Here is a 21,839-nt window from a genome sequence, read left to right on the forward strand (position 1 = left end):
CTTAGTACAGTGCTCTACACACAGCAAGGACTCAATAAATATAATTGAATGAATGAATGAGGGGCGAGAAAGACAAGATTGAGGTACAGTGAAAATGTTAACACCAGAGGAATGAAGTGTGTTGGCTGGGTTGTAATTGGAGAGCAGAGAGGTGAGGTAAGAGGGGGCAAGGTGATTAAGTGCTTTAAAGTCAGTGGTGAGGAGTTTTTGCTTGGCACAGTGATGGATGGGAAACCACTGGAGTTTCTTGAGGAGTGGGAAAACACGGTCTGAACATTTTTGAAGGAAAATAATTTGGGCACCAGAACGGAGTATGGACTGGAGCAGAAAGAGACAGGAGGCAGGGAGGTCATCAAGGAGGCAGATACAATATCAATCAACATAATCAATACAATGAGAGGCAGCATGGCTTAGTGAAAAGAGCCTGGGCTTGGGAATCAGAGATCATGTATTCTAATCCCAGCTCCGCCACTTGTCAGCTGAGTGACTTTGGGCAAGTCACTTCACTTCTCTGGGCCTCAGTTACTTCATCTGTAAAATGGGGCTTAAAACTGTGAGCCCCACGTGGGATCACCTGAGTACCTTGTATCTACCCAGGAGCTTAGAACAGTGCCTGGCACATAGTAAGCACTTAACCAAAACCTTCATTATTATTATTAAGGCAGAATAGAATAAGTGCTTGCATTAATGTGGAAGGAGAGGAAGAAATAAGAGGCCTTCCCCAACCAAGCCCTCATTTCCTCTACTCCTCTCTCTTCTGCATAGCCCTTTCACTTGGATTTGTCCTCTTTATTCACCACCTCTACCAGCTCCACAGTACTTATGTACATATCGAGAATATATCTATTTGTATTCCTGTCTGTCTCCCCCATCCATTAAACAATCACACTTATTGAGTGCTTACTGTGTGCAGAACACTGCACTAAGTACATGGGAGAGTACAATAAAACAGAGTGGGTAGGCACATTCCCTCCCCTCTCTAGGTTGTAACTAATTTGTGGGCAGGGAACACGTCTACCAACTCTATTATATTGTACTCTCCAAAGCGCTTAGTATAGTACTCTATACTATATACTCTGAGTATAGTATAGCCCTCAATAAATACACTTGTTAAATTGATCTCATAGTCACTTTAAACCCCTTTTTCTTGAAAATTGTAAATCATTTTATGTTTACTTCCTCCACCAGATTGCCAGCTTTCTGAGGGCAGGGATCATGTCTTTTTGCTGCAGTATATTCTGCAGTATATTCTCCCAAGTGGTCTGCATACAGTGTCAATCAATGTTATTTATGGAGCACTTACTGTGTGCAGAGCGCTGTCCTAGGTGCTTAGGAGTGAACAAAGGAGTTAGTAGACATATTCCCTGCCCATAAGGAGCTAACTGTCTTGAGGGGGACAGTAGACATTAAAATGAACTGCAAAAATCAATGAGATTAATTCAATGATTAATATGTATTCATATTAACATTCCTCACTCTTTCAGAATTGCCCACTTGAAGCAGATCTCATCTAAAATTTGGCCATCCTACCTACCCACTTAGGTCTTCCCTAAGCCCTTCTTTCCTCTTCTCCCACCCCCTTCTGCGTCACCCTGACTCACTCCCTTTATTCATCCCCCTTCCCAGTCCCACAGCAATTTCATTCATTCAATTATATTTACTGATCTCTTACAGTGCACAGAAAGTGCTTGGGAGAAACATTCCCTGTTCACAGTGAACTTGTAGTCTAGAGGACAAGCACTTGTGTACATATATGTAACATTCATTTATATTAAGGTCAGTCTCTCTTTCTAGACTGTAAGCTTTCTGTAGGCAAGGAACATGGCTGTTTATCATTATATTGTCCTCTCCCAGACTTCTGTACAGTGGTCTGCACACAGTAAGTGCTCAACAAATACAATTGACTTTTGAATGAATCAACCATGGATGAGCTTTGAAGGCAACTTCCTTGGGGCAGCATGCAAGCAAAAACAGGTTTTTTGCTTTGGGGTTTTGGAGTTTAAGTTCAATTTTGAGTCCTTATTTGGAGAGGAGAAAATGTCAACTCTGACCACCTACCTCTCCTTAAAAATGAAGTGACACATTAATTTGCAGCAGGTTGAGTTTGAAGGAACCGCAGAAACAGAAAGTGCTGGCTGTGGTAGCTGCCCATGTGTCTTTTAATTCTCCCCATGCACACCTGGAGCGGCTGCCATTTTAAAGATATTACAGTAGATAAGAAGATAGGGTGGGTTTCATCTTCAAATGCTTAAAACAAATCCCATAGAAGAATCACAGGAATTCCCGGGGTTGCAAGGCAGTATTGATATTATTAACACAAAATGCCAAATTGATTTGGAGATTTGAAGGAAATGGATTTGTTTTCAAAAGAAAAACACTCAGGTTTGGAGGGGTACATAGTGAAATAATCCACAATTACGTCGACACAGATATCACTGAAGCTTTGTGAACACAAAGAGAGAGGATGCCAATCTTTTTGCACCAGGTATTGAAATAAAGTTTCAACAACATGAGCTCCTAAAACCTCCTAGAGTAGAGAGAATGCAAGAGACAACAGCATCTGTGCATAGGCCATGGAATTAGCCATGCATGTGGACAGTGCATTTCTATGTTTCTTTGGTATCTGCGATGATGTCTACTGTTTGTGATATTGAAATTTTCAAAGTATGGAAAGTTCTCAGTTTGAGACATTTTTATGGCTTTTCTTAAGCGCTTACTATGTGTCAGAAACTGCTTTAGGTCGAAATAGAAGAGATAGATATCAAATCCCCATTTTGCAGATGAGGGAACTGAGGCATCAAAAAATTAAGTGACTTGCCAAAGTTCACACAGCAGGTAAGTGGTGGAACTGGGAATTAGAACTCTGACTCCCAAACCCATGTTCTTCCCATTAAGTCATGCTTCTTTTCGTTCAGTGCTCAATCAGTAGTATTTATTGAGCACTTATCACGTACAGAGCACTATACTAAAAGATTACAATAGGAAAGAGTTGGTAAACACATTCCCCTCTCACAAGGAGCTTACAGTCTAGAGAGGGAGACAGACATTAAAATAAATGGCAGCTATGTCCATAAGTGCTTTGGGGATGTGGCTAGGGTCAGTATCAAGTCTCTTATGGTACAAGCTCCAGGGGTTTAGGCAGTGGAAGCTGGGATGGCACGTGGGAACTATGTGAGATGTAGCATGGCTCAGTGGAAAGAGCCCGGGCTTGGGAGTCAGAGGTCTTGGGTTCTAATTCCAGCTCTGCCGCTTGTCAGCTTTGTGACTTTGGGCAAATCACTTAATTTATCTGTGCCTCAGTTACCTCATCTGTAAAATGGGAATTAGGACTGTGAGCCCCATGTGGTACAACCTGATCACCTTGTATCCCCCCAGTACTTAGAACAGTGCTTTGCACATAGTAAGCACTTAACAAATACCATCATTACTATTACAGGGAAATAGTTTTAAAAGCTGCCACTTGAGGAGGGAGAAGAAAGTTTAGAAAGGCTGGCAGGACTGTTCTAAGTATTCAAAGGTGACTTTCCTGATGTGGAGATTCTATCCATGCATGAGACGGTGACTGTAAGGATCCACATGGAAAAGGTACCCTTCCCTATTGTATACAAGTAAGGGGAAGTTCTTGTTATACTCATGGATTTGGTTCATGCTGGGCTGGCATCAGCTTTGGACTCTACCGCTTTATGTCCTAGTGTTATTAATAATTATGGTACCTGTTAAGTGCTTACTATGTGCCCAGAAATGTACTAAGTGCTGGAGTAGATATACAGCCATCAGCCTGGACACAGTGTTAGGAGGCTTTTGCTCTAGGAAAGCAACCTCTTCAGCACAGGCACCTGCTTCTCAAAGACATTACTGTGCTGATACAAGCTCTTATAATATCCCTACTGGATTATTGTGTTAGCCTCCTCTCTGACCTCCCTTCCTCCTGTTTCTCCCCATTCCAGTTTATTCTTCATTCCGCTGCCCAGATCATCTTCCTTCAGAAACGCTCTGGGCATGCCACTCCCCTCCTCAAAAACCTCCAATGGTTGTGTATCAACCTTCGTATGAAACAAAAACTCCTCACTCTTGTCTTCGAAGCTCTCCATCACCTTGCCCCCTCCTACCTCTCCTCCCTTCTCTCTTTCTACTGCCCATACCTTGCACTCCGCTTCTCTGCCACTCATCTCCTCACGGTCCCACATTCGCGCCTGTCCTGCCGTCAACCCCTGGCCCACATCCTACCGATGTCCTGGAATGCCCTTCCTTCTCACATCCACCAAATTAACTCTCTTCCTCTCTTCAAAGCCCTACCAAGAGCTCACCTCCTCCAGGAGGCCATCCCAGACTGAACCTCCTCTTTCCCTCTGCTCCTCCTCCCCTCCCACTCCCCCCTCTCCCACCCTCTGCTCGTCCCCCTTCCCCTCCCCTCATCACTGTGCTTATTTGTATATATTCTTACCCTATTTATTTTGTTAATGAGGTGTATATCTCCATGATTCTATTTATCTTGATGATGTTGTTTTGTTTTGTTCTGTTTTGCTTTTCTGTCTGTCTTCCCCATTTAGACTGTGAGCCCGTCACTGTGCAGGGATTGTCTCTATCTGTTTCAGAATTGTACCTTCCAAGCACTTAGTTCAGTGCTCTGCACATAGTAAGCACTCAATAAATACTATTGAATGAATCAGTGAATGAATGATGCCCTTCACCTATTGAGCTGGAGGATTTTTATACATATATTATGCCTATTCATGCTGCCCCTGGAATTTGAAGGTGACAGCCCTGATTTTATTGGCATCTGTCAGTGCTGGAGAGAATAGCAATGCTTGCTTAACAGCCTACTAAAGTCTACTCCTTGCCACAAGGGGTGTAGCATGTAGAGTATCGTCTAGTGGAAAGGACCTGATTCTGGAAGTCAAGGGGGCTGGGTTTCTGTTCTTGATCTGCCACTTTTTAAAAAAAATGTTATTCTTTAAGTGCTTACTAAGTGCTAGTGGTAGATACAAGATAATCAGAATGGACACAGTCCCTGCTCAAAATAACAATAATAATAATAATAATAGTGATATTTGTTAAATGCTTACTGTATGCCAGGCATTGTACTAAGCCCTCAGGTAAATACAAGCAAATTAGGTTGGACACAGTCTCTGTCCTACATGGGGCTCTGTCTTAATCACCATTTTGCAGATGGTAAAATGTATCCATCTGTACATTCATCTGTACAGATGAAGTAACTGAGGCACAGAGAAGTGAAGTCACTTGCCCTAGGTCACACAGCAGACAAGTAGTGGAGGAGGGATTAGAATTTAGGTCCTTCTGACTCTTTGCCTGCTATGTGATTCTGAACAAGTCACTTCACATCCCTGTGCCTCTGTTCCCTCATGTATAAAATGGAGATAAGATACTTGTTCTCCCTCCAATTTACACAGTGAGCCCCATATGGGACCCGGACAAGGTCCAACCCAATTAACTTGTATCTACCCCAGGGTTTAGTATCATGTTCGACAAATAGAAAGTGCTGATTATCATTATTATTAGTAGTAGTAATAATTATAAAGAATCAGTGGTATTTATTGAGCACTTACTATTTTCTAAGCACTTGGGAGAGTACAGTACAAAAGAGTTAACAGACATGTTCTTTATGCACTCCAAGCTTACATTCTAGAGGGGGAGACAGACAAGAGCAGCAAGGCCACTGAGTACAGTGCTCTGCACATAGTAAGCGCTCAATAAGTACGATTGAATGAATGAAGAGCACAGGCTTGGGAATCAGAAGTCGTGGCTTCTAATCCAGGTTCTGCCACTTGTCTGCTGTGTGATCTTGGACAGGTCACTAAACTTCTCTGTGCCTCAGTTACCTCATCTGTAAAATGGGGATTGAGACTATGAGCCTCACGTGGGACAATCTGATTACCTTGTATCTACCCCAGCGTTTAGAACAGTGCTTGGCACATAGTAAGCGCATAACAAATGTCATCATCATTATTATTATTAAGTGCTGGGGAGAGAACAAGGATTGGTTAGGAATCCAGCTGGTGTCCATTCCCAACATGTGCTCCACCTAAGGAAGCTGAACGAAGTGCAACAAACTCTTCTGCAAAATGGATCGACTGCATTCCAGTCAGCCAGTCGTATTCATTGAGCACTTACTGTGTACATAGCACTGAACTAAGCACTTGGGAGAGTACAGTACAACAATGAACAGACACATTCCCTTCCCACAGCAAACTTACCATCTAGAATTCCAGGGCCCCGTGGTTTGCAATCCTGTCCTACTACTGGATTTTAGGTGTGATATGTAGGTGATGCTGTGGGAGCAGCCTAAGGAAAATTGGTGGTACATTCTGTCAGTCTCCCAGAGGATAAGTTGTGCATGTTCATAATTAATAATGATTATGGTATTTGCTAAGTGCTTACTATGTATCAAGCACTGTTCTAAACAGTGGGGTAGGTACAAGTTAATCAGGTCAGAGAGGGTCCCTGTCTCATGGTCTACATAGGAGAGAGAACAGAGATTGAATCTCCATTTTACAGGTGAGGAAATAGGCTCAAGAGAAGTGAAGTGACTTGCCCAAGATCACACAGGAGGCAAGTGGCAGAGCTGGGATTAGTGCAGGTCCTCTGATGCCCAGGCCCATTCTCTCTCCACTAAGGCATGCTGTTTCCTTTGCTTAATTTGTTTAAGTAAGTAGTAAAATGCCATAAATTCATTCAACTCTATTGCCGATGGAGACTTGATTCTGCATAGGATTATGTGTAGGGCTTCCAAGGTTGCAGAGTGGTACTTAATTTAAATGTCTGCAAGGTGATTTTAAGTCCTTCATGATTCTGAAAGCTGTCCATGGTACAGTCATATGTGTGTCTTCTGCCCTGAAGAACTTCTTAGTGTCTTGATGAGTTGCTCAAGCATCCAAATTTACATAGTAGTTTCCAGAGTTCAGGCCTGCTAATGAAGCACATGTAAGAGCTATGAACACGATGCGGAGAGTCTTGTTTTTCTCCATGCTTCTGAATCTAACACCATCACCCAATAAATATTAGGTTCACTGTGCCCCTGGTGGCCTGAAACCATGCTGTGATCTTTGAGAACGCTGGATTATTGGATTACTGTCGAGGATGAGCCTGTGCACGTATAATAACTGTGTATTTTATGAAGCATTTACTATATGCAAAACACTGAAGTAGATATAAGGAAATCAGGCCAGACACAGTCCCTGTTCCACACAGGACTCACAATCTAAGTGGGAGGGAGAAGAGGCATTGGATCTCCATTTCACAAATGAGGAAACTGAGCCACAGAGAAGTGTAGGGACTTGTCCAAGATCATTCAGCAGGCAAGGGGGTGAGCCGGGATTAGAACCCAGGTTCTCTGATGCCCAGGGCAGTGTTCTTCCCTCTAGGTCACACAACTTCTCCAAGCAGAACATGCCTCGCTGTTTTGAGATTTGGGCAGCCGATATATCATCGGATTCAGGAGAATTGCCACTCCACCTGGCTGTAACTGCAGCAGTGACTTCATTAGGTGTTGGAGTGAAGAGCATGCTTTCCCACTTGGCAGGCCAACTAGTCTTCTGAAGTCTTCATCCCTAGTGCATTAGGGAGATGATTGAAATGTTGCCACCCCTTTATGATTTCCTCCTTGTCTGTGATGAGGGCAAACCATCTATCAGGCTTACTGATTTAAAGTCTTTCGTTTGTATCCAGCCTGTGTAGTCTTAGATAGCGGTGGGATTTGGCACCCCATCATTTCCTGGGTATGCTCCCATGGCCCTTAGTTCATTCTATTTGTTACAACGTAGTCTTCCAAAAGCCTCCCATGTATAGGGTAATAATGATGTGCAAGGATCGATGATGCATTTCTTGTTTTGTGCCTAGTAACTCATCTTGGTACCGTGTTCATCCTATCAGTCCAATGCTTGCCTTCTAACAGTGCTCAGAGTTGTGTGGGGTGTCTGCTATGGAAGATGCACGCACAAAAAACACATACACACCCAGGGCATGCCCATAATCGACTTGTTGGAGGACTTTAGAGAGGATGGAAGGAGATGAACATAGTGATGGAAGATCATTCATTCATTCATTCATTCAATCATATTTATTGAGCGCTTACTGTGTGCAGAGCACTGTACTAAGCATTTGGAAAGTACAATTCTGCAACTAATAGAGACAGTCTCCTCCTAAAAAGGCCTTACAGTCTAGAAGGGGTTGACAGACCTCAAAACAAGTAAACAGGTATCAGTGGCGTCGATATAAATAAATAGAATTTTATATACCCATCATTAATAAAATAAATAGAATTATAAATATGTGCATATATACATACAAGTACTGTGGAGCGGGGAGGCAGGTAGAGCAGAGGGAGCGAGTGGGGGTGATGGGGAGGGGAGGCAGAGCAGAGGAAAAAGGGGGCTTAGGCCGGGAAGGTCTCCGGGAGGAGGTGAGCTTTCAGTAGAGCTTTGAAGAGGGGAAGGGTGCTAGTTTGGCAGATTTGAGGAGCGAGGGCAGTCCAGGCCAGAAGCAGGACAAGGGGCAAGGATCGACAGTCAGATGGGCGAGAACGAGACACAGTAAAAAGGTTAGCATCAGAGGAGGGGAGTGTGTGGGCTGGGATGTAGAAGGAGAAAGGGAGGAGAGGTAGAAGGGGCAAGGTGATGGAGAGCTTTGAAGCCAATAGCGAGGAGTTTTTGCTTGATAAGGAAGTTGATAGGCAACCACTGGAGATTTTTGAGGAGGGGGTTGAAATGCCCAGAATGCTTCTGTAGTAAGATAATCCAGGCAGTAGAGTGAAGTATAGACTGAAGTGGGGAGAGACAGGAGTTTGGGAGATCAGAAAGAATGCTGATGCAGTAATCCAGTCGTGTTAGGATGAGTGACTATACTAACGTGGCAGCGGTTTGGATGCAGAGGAAAAGGTGGATCTTGGCAATGTTATGAAGGTGAGACCGTCAGGTTTTGGTGACTGATTGGATATGTGGGGTAAATGAGAGAACAGAGTCAAGGATTGACACCAATGTTGTGGGCTTGTGAGACGGGAAAGATGGAAGTGCCATCCACAGTGATGGGAAAGTCAAGGAGAGGACAGGGAGAAGATAAGGAACTCAGTCTTGGACATGTTCAACTTTAGGTGGCAGGAGGACATCCAGGTGGAGATGTCCTGAAGGCAGGAAGAGATGCGAGCCTGGATGAGGGAGAGAGAACAGGGGAGGAGATGTAGATTTAGCAATCATCCGTGTAGAGATGATAGTTGAAGCCATGGGAGCGAATGAGTTCACCAAGGAAGTGAGTCTAGATGGAGAAGAGAAGGGTACCAAGATCTGACCCTTGGGGAACCCCTACATTTAGGGGATGGGAGGAGGAGGAGGAGCCAATGAGTCTCCTTCCATTTAGCTGAATGTATCCCAAGCCAAGGGATTCACTCTCTGGTATTCTGTATTCCCATAGAGTCCATGCAGATTGGGAGGGGGGCTGTTAAAGTCAGGTGTGCAGGCCCATAAAACCATAGAACATTTTATAATCAAAAGCACTAGGATTTGGCTAATGACTGCCTTGTTAATCAGATAGACTCGTCTCCATGGGCAATGGTTTTGAGGCTGTCTGCTCAAAGCAGAGGGGAAAAAATGCATTCAGAGGTTGCCACCCAACTGCTATTCCCTCATTTCATTTTTGCAAATGAAAGTGCTTTAAAGGACAAAAGCCACGTTTATCACTTTCTTCAGTGCAGGAAGTCCCAGCAATGTTGGGGACCAAGACCGATAGCAAGGAGGAGAGACTCCCACAGTATTTCAAGAAAATCAAGTGACTCCAAGATTCAAGACAGCGAGCACCTTTGAGTTGAGGAAAGAAATTCATTTAATCTTGACAAACACACACAAAGCTCACCTTGGCTTCCTGCTCCCTTTATTTGCTATCAGTATTAAAGATCTGCTTAATATTTTCCTCTCACCCTTGGCTGCTGAGCTGAACAGACAAAGCCCTATCAGGATGTCATCACCATTTAAGAGTGTGAAGGAAGAAGAGAGAGAGAGGGGAAACAAACAAAAAAAAGAATTGAAGGGACGAAGAGTCACAGATTCTACCAATGCTCAATTCGAAATATTTTAATGGTGAAAAACAGAATAAATGATTGAACTAAAGCTTTTCAGCTTCCACTGAAGTTCGGAGAGGAACTGACAAGCAGTGGGAAGCTAATATTTAAAGATGGGCTTAGGAACACAAAGATGAGAGAAGCTGTAGAGAGTGAAGACTCATCTTTCTTCCCTCTACTGCCTAAATTTAAAGAAGAAAAAAAATAGATGTTACAACTTGAAGACTCTTCCACTTACATACCTAAATTCTGATTTATACTAATTTTCTGCCATGCTGCTCCCCTATGACAGCAAAGGGAATGGTTGATGAATAGAACTGAGTGTATTTTAGTGGGTGTGCAGAAGGGGTTTTAAATAATGAGTATGAATTGGGTGCAGGGTTCAGATTTAGGGGTTCAAAGCCTGAAACCCAAGCTTACTCCAGCTTCTCAGGGCCGCCACATCAGGTCAATGAGTCCTCGTTTGGGTTCAGTATCAGACAAGCACTAGCTCATTGTGGGCAGGGAATGTGTCTGTTTATTGTTGTATTGTACTCACCTAAGTGCTTAGTTCAGTGCTCTGCACCCCGTAAGCACTCATTAAGTATCACTGACTGAGTTACAAGTGCTAGAGCTGATTGCACGGAAAAGACTTATGGAGAAAACTCTTCCTGATCTTTACGAGCCAACCTGAATACACTGTAAGGCAAGTTCATCTGCGGCAGAGATCATGTCTACCAACTCTGGGATTGTACACTCCCAGAATCTTAGGACAGTGTGTTCTGCACAGTGAGTGCTCAATTAATCGATCTGCCAAAATCCTTTACCTCACTTCACAATGCCTTGTTTCAAATGGACTTCCAAGAGAATAATAATGTTGGTATTTTTAAGCGCTTACTATGTGCAGAGCACTGTTCTAAGCGCTGGGGTATACACAAGAGAATCAGGTTGTCCCACGTGGGGCTCACAGTCTTAATCCCCATTTTACAGATGAGGTAACTGAGGCACAGAGAAGTTAAGTGACTTGCCCAAAGTCACACAGCTGACAAGTGGCAGATCCGGGATTCGAACCCATGATCTCTGACTCCAAAGCCCGTGCTCTTTCCACTGAGCCACACTGCTTCTCAATGTGGGGAGTGAGACCCAGAATCCCCCAGAATCCTAAGGGGGAATATGGCTGAGCAGTTCCTCTCCAGACTTTCCCGTAACTATAGACAAAATCACTATCCCCACCTTGTCTCGAAAGCCCATAACTTTGGCATTTCCCTCAGCTCATCTCTAAATCAATCCACATATTCAGTCTGTCACCTAATTCTACCAGTTCTACTTTTGCAGTATCTCTCGAATCCATCCCTTCCTCTACATCCAAACTTCTACCACACAGATCCAAGCACTTATGATATCCCACCTTGACTACTGCATCAGTCTCCTTGCTGACCTTCCTGCTTCCTCTCTCTCCCCACTCCAGTCCATATTTCACTCTGGTGCTCAGGCCATTTTTCCAGAAAAAAGCTCAGCCCACATCTCTGCATTCCTCAAAAAACCTCTCCAGTGGTTACCCATCCATTTCTGCATCAAACAGAAACTTCTTATCCTAGGCTTTGTGGCATTTAATCTGCACTCCCCTTCCGACCTTACCTCCCTGATCTTCTACTACAACCCAACCTTCACACTTCACTCCCCTAACCCTAACCTTCACTCTGTACCTTGATCTCATCTTTCCCAAACCCAGTCCTTTATCCTCCCTCTGCCTATAACTCCCTCCCCATTCATATCTAACAGACAACCTCTCTTCCTATATTCCAAGCCCAGAGCAAATCATATCTTCTCCGTGAGGCGTTGCCTGCTTAAACCCTCACCTCCCTTATTAACTCTCCTTTTTGCATAACTTGGGTCTGTTTCTCTCGAGCACTTTGATATTCACCCCATCTCTACAGCAATTATGTACATATCCATCAGTAATTTATTTTAATGTTTGTTCCCCCCACCCTGGGGTAGGTTCCTAGTCAGCAGAGATTGTGTCTATATACTCTATTGTACTCTCCCAAGTGCTTAGTACAATGCTCTGTGCACAGTAAACACTTTTGAATAGGAGTGATTGATCGATGGATTGTTATGTTCCCTTCAAAATTCCTATTCCTCCTCCCCTATCATGGAACCAGATGTGCTTTGCATCTATCTGACTACTTACTATAGTGACAGGTTTCCCTCCATGCTGGGAGCAGCTGGAATTGCTTTGGGAGAGTTGATGAAGAGATTTGCTGTTCTGTAGACCTAATCATGATTAGTAGCAGGCATAATTATGGCTTTCATTGAGCTCACACTACATGCAAAATGCTGGGGTAGATACATGATCATCAGATTGTACACAGCTCCTGTCCTACACGAGGATCACACTCTAGCTCATCCACATTTCACAGATTAGGAAACTGAGGCCCAGGTTGATTAAGTGATTTGCCCAAGGTCACCCAGTGAGCCCGTGGCAGGAACTGAGGCTAGAACCCAGGGCTCCTGATTTTCCGTCCGGGGCTCTTTCCATCGGTCTTCGACTCTGACCCTTCTTTCCTTTTCCAGGTATAAGTCAGAGGATAGGAGCTGTTTGCGTTGGGGAGTGGCTGATATTTTATTGGCTCACAACTTGTTTCTTCTTCCTTTCTTTGATTTCTTCAGTCACAGATGTTCCCTGCGTGGAGAAGATCTGAACAGACAATGGCTGTCACCCACTCTCCAACACCAGCCAATCATCTATCATGCTAAGGGCTTTCTCTACTACCTCAACAGCATCGGAAGAGCTCCGCTGGTAAACTTCCCTCTCTGACCTTTGTCTCACCCCATAACCTTTTCAAGAGGGGAGACAAATGCTACAGGAAATGGAGGAAAGGATGGGCCGGTCAGTCAGTCAATCATTCGCATTTACTGAAAGGCTAGTCCATGAAAGATGCTAGTCAAGTTGTCATGATAGTAGTAGTAATAATAATGGTAGTAATAGTTGGAGCCGTAATATTAATAGTTGTAGTAGAAGTATTCATAATAGTATAGTAATAATTGTATGAGTAATAGCAGTAATAGTAATTATTAATAACAATAAAAATAATCTTGGTACTTGTTAAGCGCTTATTATGTGCCAGGTGCTGTTTTAAGCGCTGGGGTAGGTACAAGTTAATCAGGTTGGACTCACTCCCTGTCCCACATGGGGCTCCCAGTCTTAATCCCCATTTTTCAGATGAGGTATCCAAAGCCCAGAGAAATGATGTGACTTGCCCAAAGTCACACAACAGACATGTGGCAGTTAGGATTAGAACCCAAGTCCTTCTGACTCCCAGGCCCATGCTCTCTACACTAAACCACATTGCTTCTACAGTAGTAGTAGTAACAGTAGTAATAGTATTTATTAAGTGCTTATTATATGCAGATGGAGAATATGGGAAAGTGGTCAATGGTAAGATGAGATCAGGGCACAGTGAGCAACATGGAGCTAAAGGAGCGAAGTGTACGGGCTGGGCTGTAGTAGGAGATCAGTGAGGAAAGCTAAGAAGGGTAAGCTGTTTGAGTGCTTTATTGCCAATAGTAAAGAGTTTCTGTTTGATGCAGAGGTAGATGGGCAACCACTGGAAGTTCTTGAGGTGTGGGAACACCTGGACCAAATGCTTTTGTAGAAACATGATCTGGCCAGCAAAGTTAAGTAAGGACTAGAGTGGGGAGAGATGGGAGGCAGGGAAGTCAGCAAGGAGACAGATGCGGTGGTCAAGGAGGGATATGTTAAGTACTTGGGTTTAATATAGTAGTGGTTTGAATGGAGAGTAAAGGGCAGATTTTAGCCATTTTATGAAGGGAAAACCAACAAGATGTGGTGACAGATTGAATGAGTACGTTGTATTTTAATGTCCGTCTCCCACCCTAGTCTGTTAGTTCTTTGTGGCCAAGGATCATATATACCTAGCCTGTTACACTGTGGTCTCCCAAATGCTTAGTTCAGTGATCTCAATAAATACCGCTGATTGTAAATAGTCTTATCTAAAAGGATTAGCCATCCCAAAGGCAAGACATTAGGGCAAGTCTCCATTCCATTCTCTCACCTCTAGACCCAGTGTGACTATGGGAAATGAGCTCTCCCTCTCTGGGCTTCTGTTTGGCTATTGGTAACTAATCAGTTTCCAACATCGTCTGAGGTGTCGGGACCCTCATGGGCTCCGAGATATGGAAAGTCCTCTTGAGAGTCAGCAGGGTGGCCATAGGCAAGCTCAACCTCTGCACAGCAGGGACTGTTAACACCAGGTTGGGAGCCAAAACAGGAAGCGCATCCGTGTCATTAGAACGCAGAGGACATGGGTTTTAATCCCAGCTCTGTCACTTGCCTGTTGTGTGACCTTGGACAAGTTGCTTAATTTCTCTGAAACTCAGTTAATTCATCTGTAAATGGGGGTTTCAATATCTGTTCCTCATTCCACTAAGACTGTGAGCTCTATGTGGGACAGACTGCCTAACATGAGGTTCTTGAATTTATCCCAGCACTTAGTACAGTCCTTGGCACATAGTAAGAACTTAACAATACCACAATCCTTTAGACAAGAGAGATGAGGCAGCCTGGACCTAACAACCTCCCTGGTATAGACCCAAATTCCCAGGATTCCAATCTCTGCTCAGACAATCTCTAATTGAGGAGCAGAAGATTTATTTTTATGCATGACAGGTGAAAGCCTTGTTTAAAAATATAAATAAACATTAATTAGCTATAAACATGACAGCACAGACTTGTCTCCTGCTGGGACCATCTGAAAGGTGGGTGAGAAACAGCTGAGTACTAAATGCTATTCACAGTGTAACCACGCTCTTTAATGGGCTCTACATCACCTCCTAGTTACCTGTTTGGATATATTTAGCCAAACCCCTAATGGTGCCATAAGCAATTCATTCGTTCAGCATTCAGGCCACCCTCTTCTATTCAGCAGGGAACCCATGACAACTGAAGCAGCTCTGCACCCCAGCAGGGCAATGGTGGGGGGAGACGGCTCTTTCCGGGGTGGGAGGGGACAACTCCTGGGGTCATTTCCTCTCTTCTGGCTCTTTGCAAACTGGGAAGATGAATTCCTCACCTGGAATGCTTGTGTGGACCTAATCTTAACAATGTGTGCTTCCATTTGGCCTTAGGGGAATTGCATTTGGGGAGTTTTCCTGCCTTTAATCAGTCAATCATTTTAGTATTTATGGAGATCATACTGTACGCTGAGAACTCTGCTAAAGTGCATGATGGAGTAGCATGGTGTAGTGAGAAGCAGCATGGTGTAGTGGATAGAGAAGCAGCGTGGCTCAGTGGAAAGAGCCTGGGCATGGGAGTCAGAGGTTATGGGTTCGAATGCTGGCTCTGCCACTTGGCAGCTGTGTGACTGTGGGCAAGTCACTTCACTTTTCTGGGCCTCGGTTACCTCATCTGTAAAATGGGGATGAAGACTGTGAGCCTCACGTGGGACAACCTGATGACCCTGTATCTACCCCAGTGCTTAGAACAGTGCTCTGCACATAGTAAGCGCTTAACAAATACCAACTTTATTATTAGAGCAAGGACCTGGGAGTTAAAAGGTCAGGGGTTCTAATCCCAGATCCACCACTTATTTGCTGTGTGACCTTGGCTGAGTCACTTCACTTCTCTGTGCCTCAGTTACCTCATCTGTAAAATGGGGATTGAGACTGTGACCCCCCCATGGGACGAGGACTGTGTCCAACGTGATTTGCTTGTAATCAAACCAGTGCTTAGTACAGTGTCTGGCACATAGTAAGTGCTTAGCAAATACCATCATTATGATTTTTATTATTATTGCAATCCAGCAGAGTTGTTAGACAGGATTCCTGCCCTCAAGGAGCTTACAGTCTAGAGTTGGTAGACAGACTTAAAATTAAATTACAGATAGGGGAAGCAGTAGCAGCAGACTTAAGAATAGGAACATTTAGTGCGCGGGGGCTAGTAGTATCATGAGTATCAAACTGCTTAAGGGGGGACAGACCCAGTGAAGGGAGAGTTGAGGGGAAGAGAAGGTTTGGGTGGGAAGACAAATAGAGATCTCCTGAAGGTAGGAGGAAATGTGAGATTGCAGAGAAGGAGAGAGAACTGGAGAGAGAGATTTGGGAATCACTGTCATAGAGACGTCTGCGGTGAATGAGTTGTCCAAGGGAGTGAGTGTAGATGGAGCATAGAAGTGGACCCAGAACTGAACCTTGAGGGACACCCACAGTTTTAGGTGGTGAGAGACAGAGGAGGAGCCTGCAGAAGAGACTGAGAAGGAACTTGGCCTAGTGGATAGACGATGGGCCTGGGGGTCATAAGGACCCGAGTTCTAATCCTAATGAGTGACCTTGGGCAAGTCACTTCACTTCTCTGTGCCTCATAGACCTCATCTGGAAAATGGGGATTAAGACTGTGAGCCCCATGTGGGACAGGGACTGTGTCCAACCTGATTAGCTTGTATCTATCTTAATACTTAGAACAGTGCTCGGCACAGAGTAAGCCCATAACGAGTACCATTTTAGTATTAGCAGTGGTAAGAGAGACAGAAAGCCAACACTTGATCTAGGTTTGTTTAATGAGTCACTTGCAGTTGTTGGTAACTTCACTCTCTTTGTTCCCTGTATCTCTCTTTCCCAACTTAGATTGGGTGGGATAGGAACCAAGCCAGATCAAATCATTTTGTACATTATTATTCCAGCCCCTAGCAGAGTGCTTAGCAACCAGTAAGACTTCATTAGTACTACCTTTCAGTGTCATGAAGATAAACTCAAGGAATTGTCCTTTTTCCCTTGGAGAAGAGTCCACTGCTGGGAACAGAGGTTCCCTTTTTTCTGAAAGGGTGGGCAAGGAGGGGCAGAGATAGCTTTTCTCTCTTCTTTTCTACTCAGTGGAAGGTAGGTTCAAGAACAAGGTTTTAAAATGTACCAGGAATACAAGAGAAGATCTATTTTTGTAGTAGTTTATAAATGGCCAGGTGGGAAAAACAGTCTATTGTATTCATTCAGTCTATTGTATTGTCAGCTGTGTGACTGTAGGCAAGTCACTTAACTTCTCTGCGCCTCAGTTCCCTCATCTGTAAAATGGGGATGAAGACTGTGAGCCCCACGTGGGACAACCTGATTCCCCTGTGTTTACCCCAGCGCTTAGAACAGTGCTCTGCACATAGTAAGCGCTTAACAAATACCAACATTATTATTATTATTATTATTCAGTCAGTTCTTTCAGATGGTTCATAAAAGTAGACAGTCAGTGCTTTCTTTCCAAAGTGTCCCCAAATCAGTGTCACCAAGCATTATGGGGGCAACATCATTTCAAAATAAAAAGGCTCCTTGACACCTGGTGTCCTCTGTTCAGGTCTCTGCCTGAGGAATGAGAGGCAGACATTGAGAGACTGATTTGTAAGGAGAAGGAGGGGAGGAATGAGGGTAGTGTCTGGTCAAGTAAGAGGCAGGAGTACAAAGAAGAGGAATTGGGTGAAGATTTTGGGGGGTAGAGGTTTGAGGGGAAGAGAGGACCCATCAGTCTGGTGATTTTTCATCAGCGACCAGAAGGGGGCATAGAGTGTACTACTGAAAATATGTCATAGTAATCCCAAAGGGTGATGGGGAGGGAGCTGGGCAAGGGGGGCTTGAAAGGGCTGGACATTTTTCTTGGAAATGTTGTAGTCCTAACTCCTAACCAGGCAGCAGGAAGCGGGTCTGTTTTAAGAAGGGTATATCCCTATTGGGTCCTCAGCTGGAATGTGCTACACCTTGCTTAAGCAGGGGAAATGAGCCCTTTGGCAGCTTTCTTTCTTGCCAGTGTGTCCAGTTCTGCAGCTGAACTCTCTGGGCTATCACCAGCTCAGGGGAATTTGGAGCAATCAGGTGACCAGGAAGCCCTGCGAGGCTGAGATCGCCATCATCTCAGAGCTCTGAGGCACCATCTGATTGGCACTGCTTCATTGATCAGTAATAGAGGGTTGAGTTCAGAAAGATTTTTGATGCCTGAGTGCTCCCAGCTCTCAACTCCCCACCTCAACTCCTTCCCCAAAGTGATTCTGTTTCTTTGGAGAACTCCTTGACTTGAGCTACAGCTCATCTACCTTGGCCTTCTTACTGCCCTGGGAAGTTGCTGGTGATTTTCCTATCTGAGGACTAAGAAGAGTTGAATTTGTGTCTCCCCAAGGTTTCAGGAGAATGGTTGGGACTCAAGGAAAACCCCAAGAAATGATTTTCTTTCCATCTTGCTACAATCTTGTCTGATTGTCCAAATGTGACCTCCTAGCCAGGAATCACCAAATTGGAACTCTAAGGAGTGTTCTCCTTTTCTTCACTGTGCCCCTCACCTCTTCTTTCCTCTGCCTCCCCTCAGCGAATGTCCTTAGCATCTTTAAAGCTCTGCATAGCCCCACTCCTGGAGCTGAGCCTGAGGGGCAGGACTGAGGACAGCGTCTTCTACATTGGGTTGCCCAGTGGAGGCACCTATCCAATCCCATCAGCAATCAGTAGGCTTAGTGTGGTCCATCTTGCCTCTCCAGATGAGGTTTTTCCACTCATATGATTTCCTGCCTTCCCTCTAAAGTAAAGAAAATTATCCTGGAGCCTTCAGGCCTAATGTTGTTAGTGTTTTTTTGTTCTTTTCCATGAAAGGGGCTCTTTGATGTAGTTATGAATTACACTTTTTTTAGGGTATTTGTTAAGTGCTTACTATGTGTCAGGCACTGTTCTAAACACTGGAGTAGATAGAAAGTAATCAGGTTGGACACAGTCCATGTACCACATGGGGCTCACATTTTACAGATGAGGTAACTGAGACACAGAGAAGTTAAGTGATTTACCCAAGATCACACAACAGACAAGTGGTATTGCCGCAATTAGAACCCAGGTCCTTCTGGCTTCCAGACCCATGCTCTATCGTTATTATTACTGTTATTACTACAGTATTTGTTAAGTGCTTGTTATGTGTCAAGCAGTGTTTTAAGTACTGGGGTAGATACAAATTAATCAGGTTGGACATGGTCTCTGTCCCACATGGAGCTAACAGTCTAAGTAGGAAGAACGACAGGTATTTACTCCCCATTTTACATTTGAGGAAACTGTTGCACAGAGTAGGTAAGTGACTTGCTCAAGTTCAAACTGGTAGAGCCAGGATTAGAACCCAGGTCCTTTGACTCCCAGACCCTGGTCTTCCCACTAGGCCATATCAATGGTAGTTTTAGAATATTCTCTATGTATGAATATTTTACATGTATGGATTTCCATGGGTCTAAGAATTAATTGCATACTGGTATTCCATATGTTTGGGAATTCTATAAAGTGTCCTCTAAATAGATATTTCACATGTGTGGATATTCTATACGGTATTTAGATGGTAAATGTCCTCTTAGGATCTGATGATTTGACAGACTGGCTCTTTTAATACAAAACCACAGGCCAGAAAGAAATATATTATGGTATATCCTATTGCCAAGAAATAAAAATGAGACCTACCAGAGACGTTGACCGGTTTAGAGAGACTGTTACAGAAGGTCTGGGGAACTCCAAATGGCAAGTTTCAGCTCCAATTAGCCACTGGAAGAGATGAAAATTGGGTTCAAGGCAAAGACAGATTCACTGAAGCTGAGCTGAACTTTGACCCATAATGGCTCAATTTTAAGAGAAATTTAGCAGTGTTGGGACCAGATAGGCACATTAACATCCTCTTTTGGATATTTATAGGAATGCATTCCACCTAGTCTACCTGTAATTAACTTAAACCATTATTGGCTCTCTTGATAACTCAGATTAAACACTCACTAAGAGGAGAATGGAGCCGTTATTCAGAAAACCGGTAAATACTCTCATTCTGATGGGACCATTAAGGGATAAATGAGCCCGCCACAAATATTATTTACCTCCCAGACATGTTTTCTCCATTCCCAATTTTAGGGTAGCATAGATCTGCAGAATCTTGTTCAGAAATCTCAGAGGGTTGACTCTCCAGGGCTCATGCAAACCTTGGTTTATTTCATTAGAAGAGCTCCTGATTTTTGGACTTCCATCCTATTTCCCAGTCTGCTCCCTCTTGCATCCATCTGACTGTGGCATCAGCATAAATAATTTAGAGGTTTCCCGGCTGGGAAACAGAAATGACACACACATGTCAGGAGCAGGAAACCCAGCAGCTCACATCCTGCAAAGTGGAGGGAAACAAAATCCCGAAGTGAGGTATTTGTCAGGGGGAATGGGTGGGAAAAAGATGATGGAAGTATGGCAAGGTTAGTCAATCAATCAGTGGTATTTATTGAGAGCTTGGGAGGGAGAAGATGGAAGAGCACAGAATGCCTGAACTTAAAGAGGGGCTCATCAGACTTTAAAGGAACTTGGGACATTCCCCATTAGGTCGCAGAGCATGATGGGACAGAGTACTAATTCATTCAGCTATATTTATTAAGCACTTTCTAAGTGCAGAGCACTGTACTAAATGCTTAAGGAAGCACAATTCAACAATAAATAGTGACATCAGCAGGTTGGATTCAAACTGATGTCCTGTATAAGTAGGGCAGGAAGCCTTGAGGATTGAATCCTGTCAGGACAGGCGGATAGAGGCCACTGTTAGTTCACTAAGGAGCAGGATATAAATTTGGAGGAACAGTTCATTCATTCATTCAATAGTATTTATTGAGTGCTTACTTCGTGCAGAGCACTGTACTAAGCACTTGGAATGTACAATTTGGCAACAGGGAGAGACATTCCCTGCCCAATGACGGGCTCACAGTCTAAACAGGGGAGACAGACAGCAAAACAAAACAAAAACAAGACATCATCATCAAGATAAGTATAATCAAAGAGAGTTATACCTCATTAACAAAATAAATGGGATAATACATAATATATACAAATGAGCACATTGCTGAGGGGAGGGGAAGGAGGAAGAGCAGAGGGTGTGGGGGGCAGAGCAGAGGGCGGGCCTCAGTCTGGGAAGGCCGCCTGGAGGAGATGAGGTCTCAGTAGGGCTTTGAAGAGGGGAAGAGAGTTAGTTTGGCAGATGTGAGGAGAAAGGGCAATCCAGGACAGTGGTAAGACGTGGGCCAGGGGTCGACAGCGGGATAGGCACGAACTGGGGACCGTGAGGAGGTGAGTGGCAGAGGAGCGGAGTGTAAGGGGTGGACAGTAGAAAGAGAGAAGGGAGGAGAGGTAGGAGGGGGCAAGGTGATGGTGAGCTTTGAGGCCAAGAGTGAGGTATTTTTGTTTCATGTGAAGGTTGATAAGCAACCACTGGAGGTTTTTGAGAAGGGGAGTGACATGCCCAGAGCGTTTCTGTAGGAAGATGGTCTGGGCAGCGGAATGAAGAATAGACTGGAGTGAGGTGAGATAGGAGGAAGGGAGATCAGCGAGGAGGCTGACACAATAATCCAATTGGGATATTCTGAGAGCTTGTACCAGCATGATAGCAGTTTGGAGAGAGAGGAAAGGGCGGATCTTGGCAATATTGTGAAGGTGAGACTGTCAGGTGTTGGTGACAGATTGGATGTGTGGGGTGAATGAGAGAGCTGAGTCAAGGACGACACCAAGGTTGTGGGTCTATGAGACGGGACGGATCGCTGTGCCGTCTACAGTGACAGGAAAGTCAGACAGAGGACACGGTTTGGGAGGTGCTCAGTTTTAGACTTTAAATATGTTGAGTTTTAGGCATTGGGCAGACATCCAGGTGGAGATGTCCCGGAGGCAGGAGGAGATACGAGCCTGGAGGGAGGGGGAGAGAACAGGGGAGGAGATGTAGATTTGAGTGTCATCTGCATAGAGATGATAGTTGAAGCCGTGAGAGCGAATG

General features: G+C 44.3%; 1 protein-coding gene across 1 annotated transcript in view; it reads left to right on the forward strand.

The window, feature by feature from the left end:
• AGBL1 (AGBL carboxypeptidase 1) overlaps positions 1-21,839 on the forward strand; it is a 631,789-nt gene that overhangs the window by 319,653 nt on the left and 290,297 nt on the right. Inside the window, exon 19 of the mRNA XM_039912196.1 lies at positions 12,716-12,845. Within this exon, the coding sequence (XP_039768130.1) occupies positions 12,716-12,845 (130 nt within the window). The remainder of the gene's footprint in view (positions 1-12,715; positions 12,846-21,839) is intronic.

This window comes from Ornithorhynchus anatinus, chromosome 5 (assembly GCF_004115215.2).
Source record: "Ornithorhynchus anatinus isolate Pmale09 chromosome 5, mOrnAna1.pri.v4, whole genome shotgun sequence".
In the NCBI taxonomy this organism is placed as follows: Eukaryota; Metazoa; Chordata; class Mammalia; order Monotremata; family Ornithorhynchidae; genus Ornithorhynchus; species Ornithorhynchus anatinus.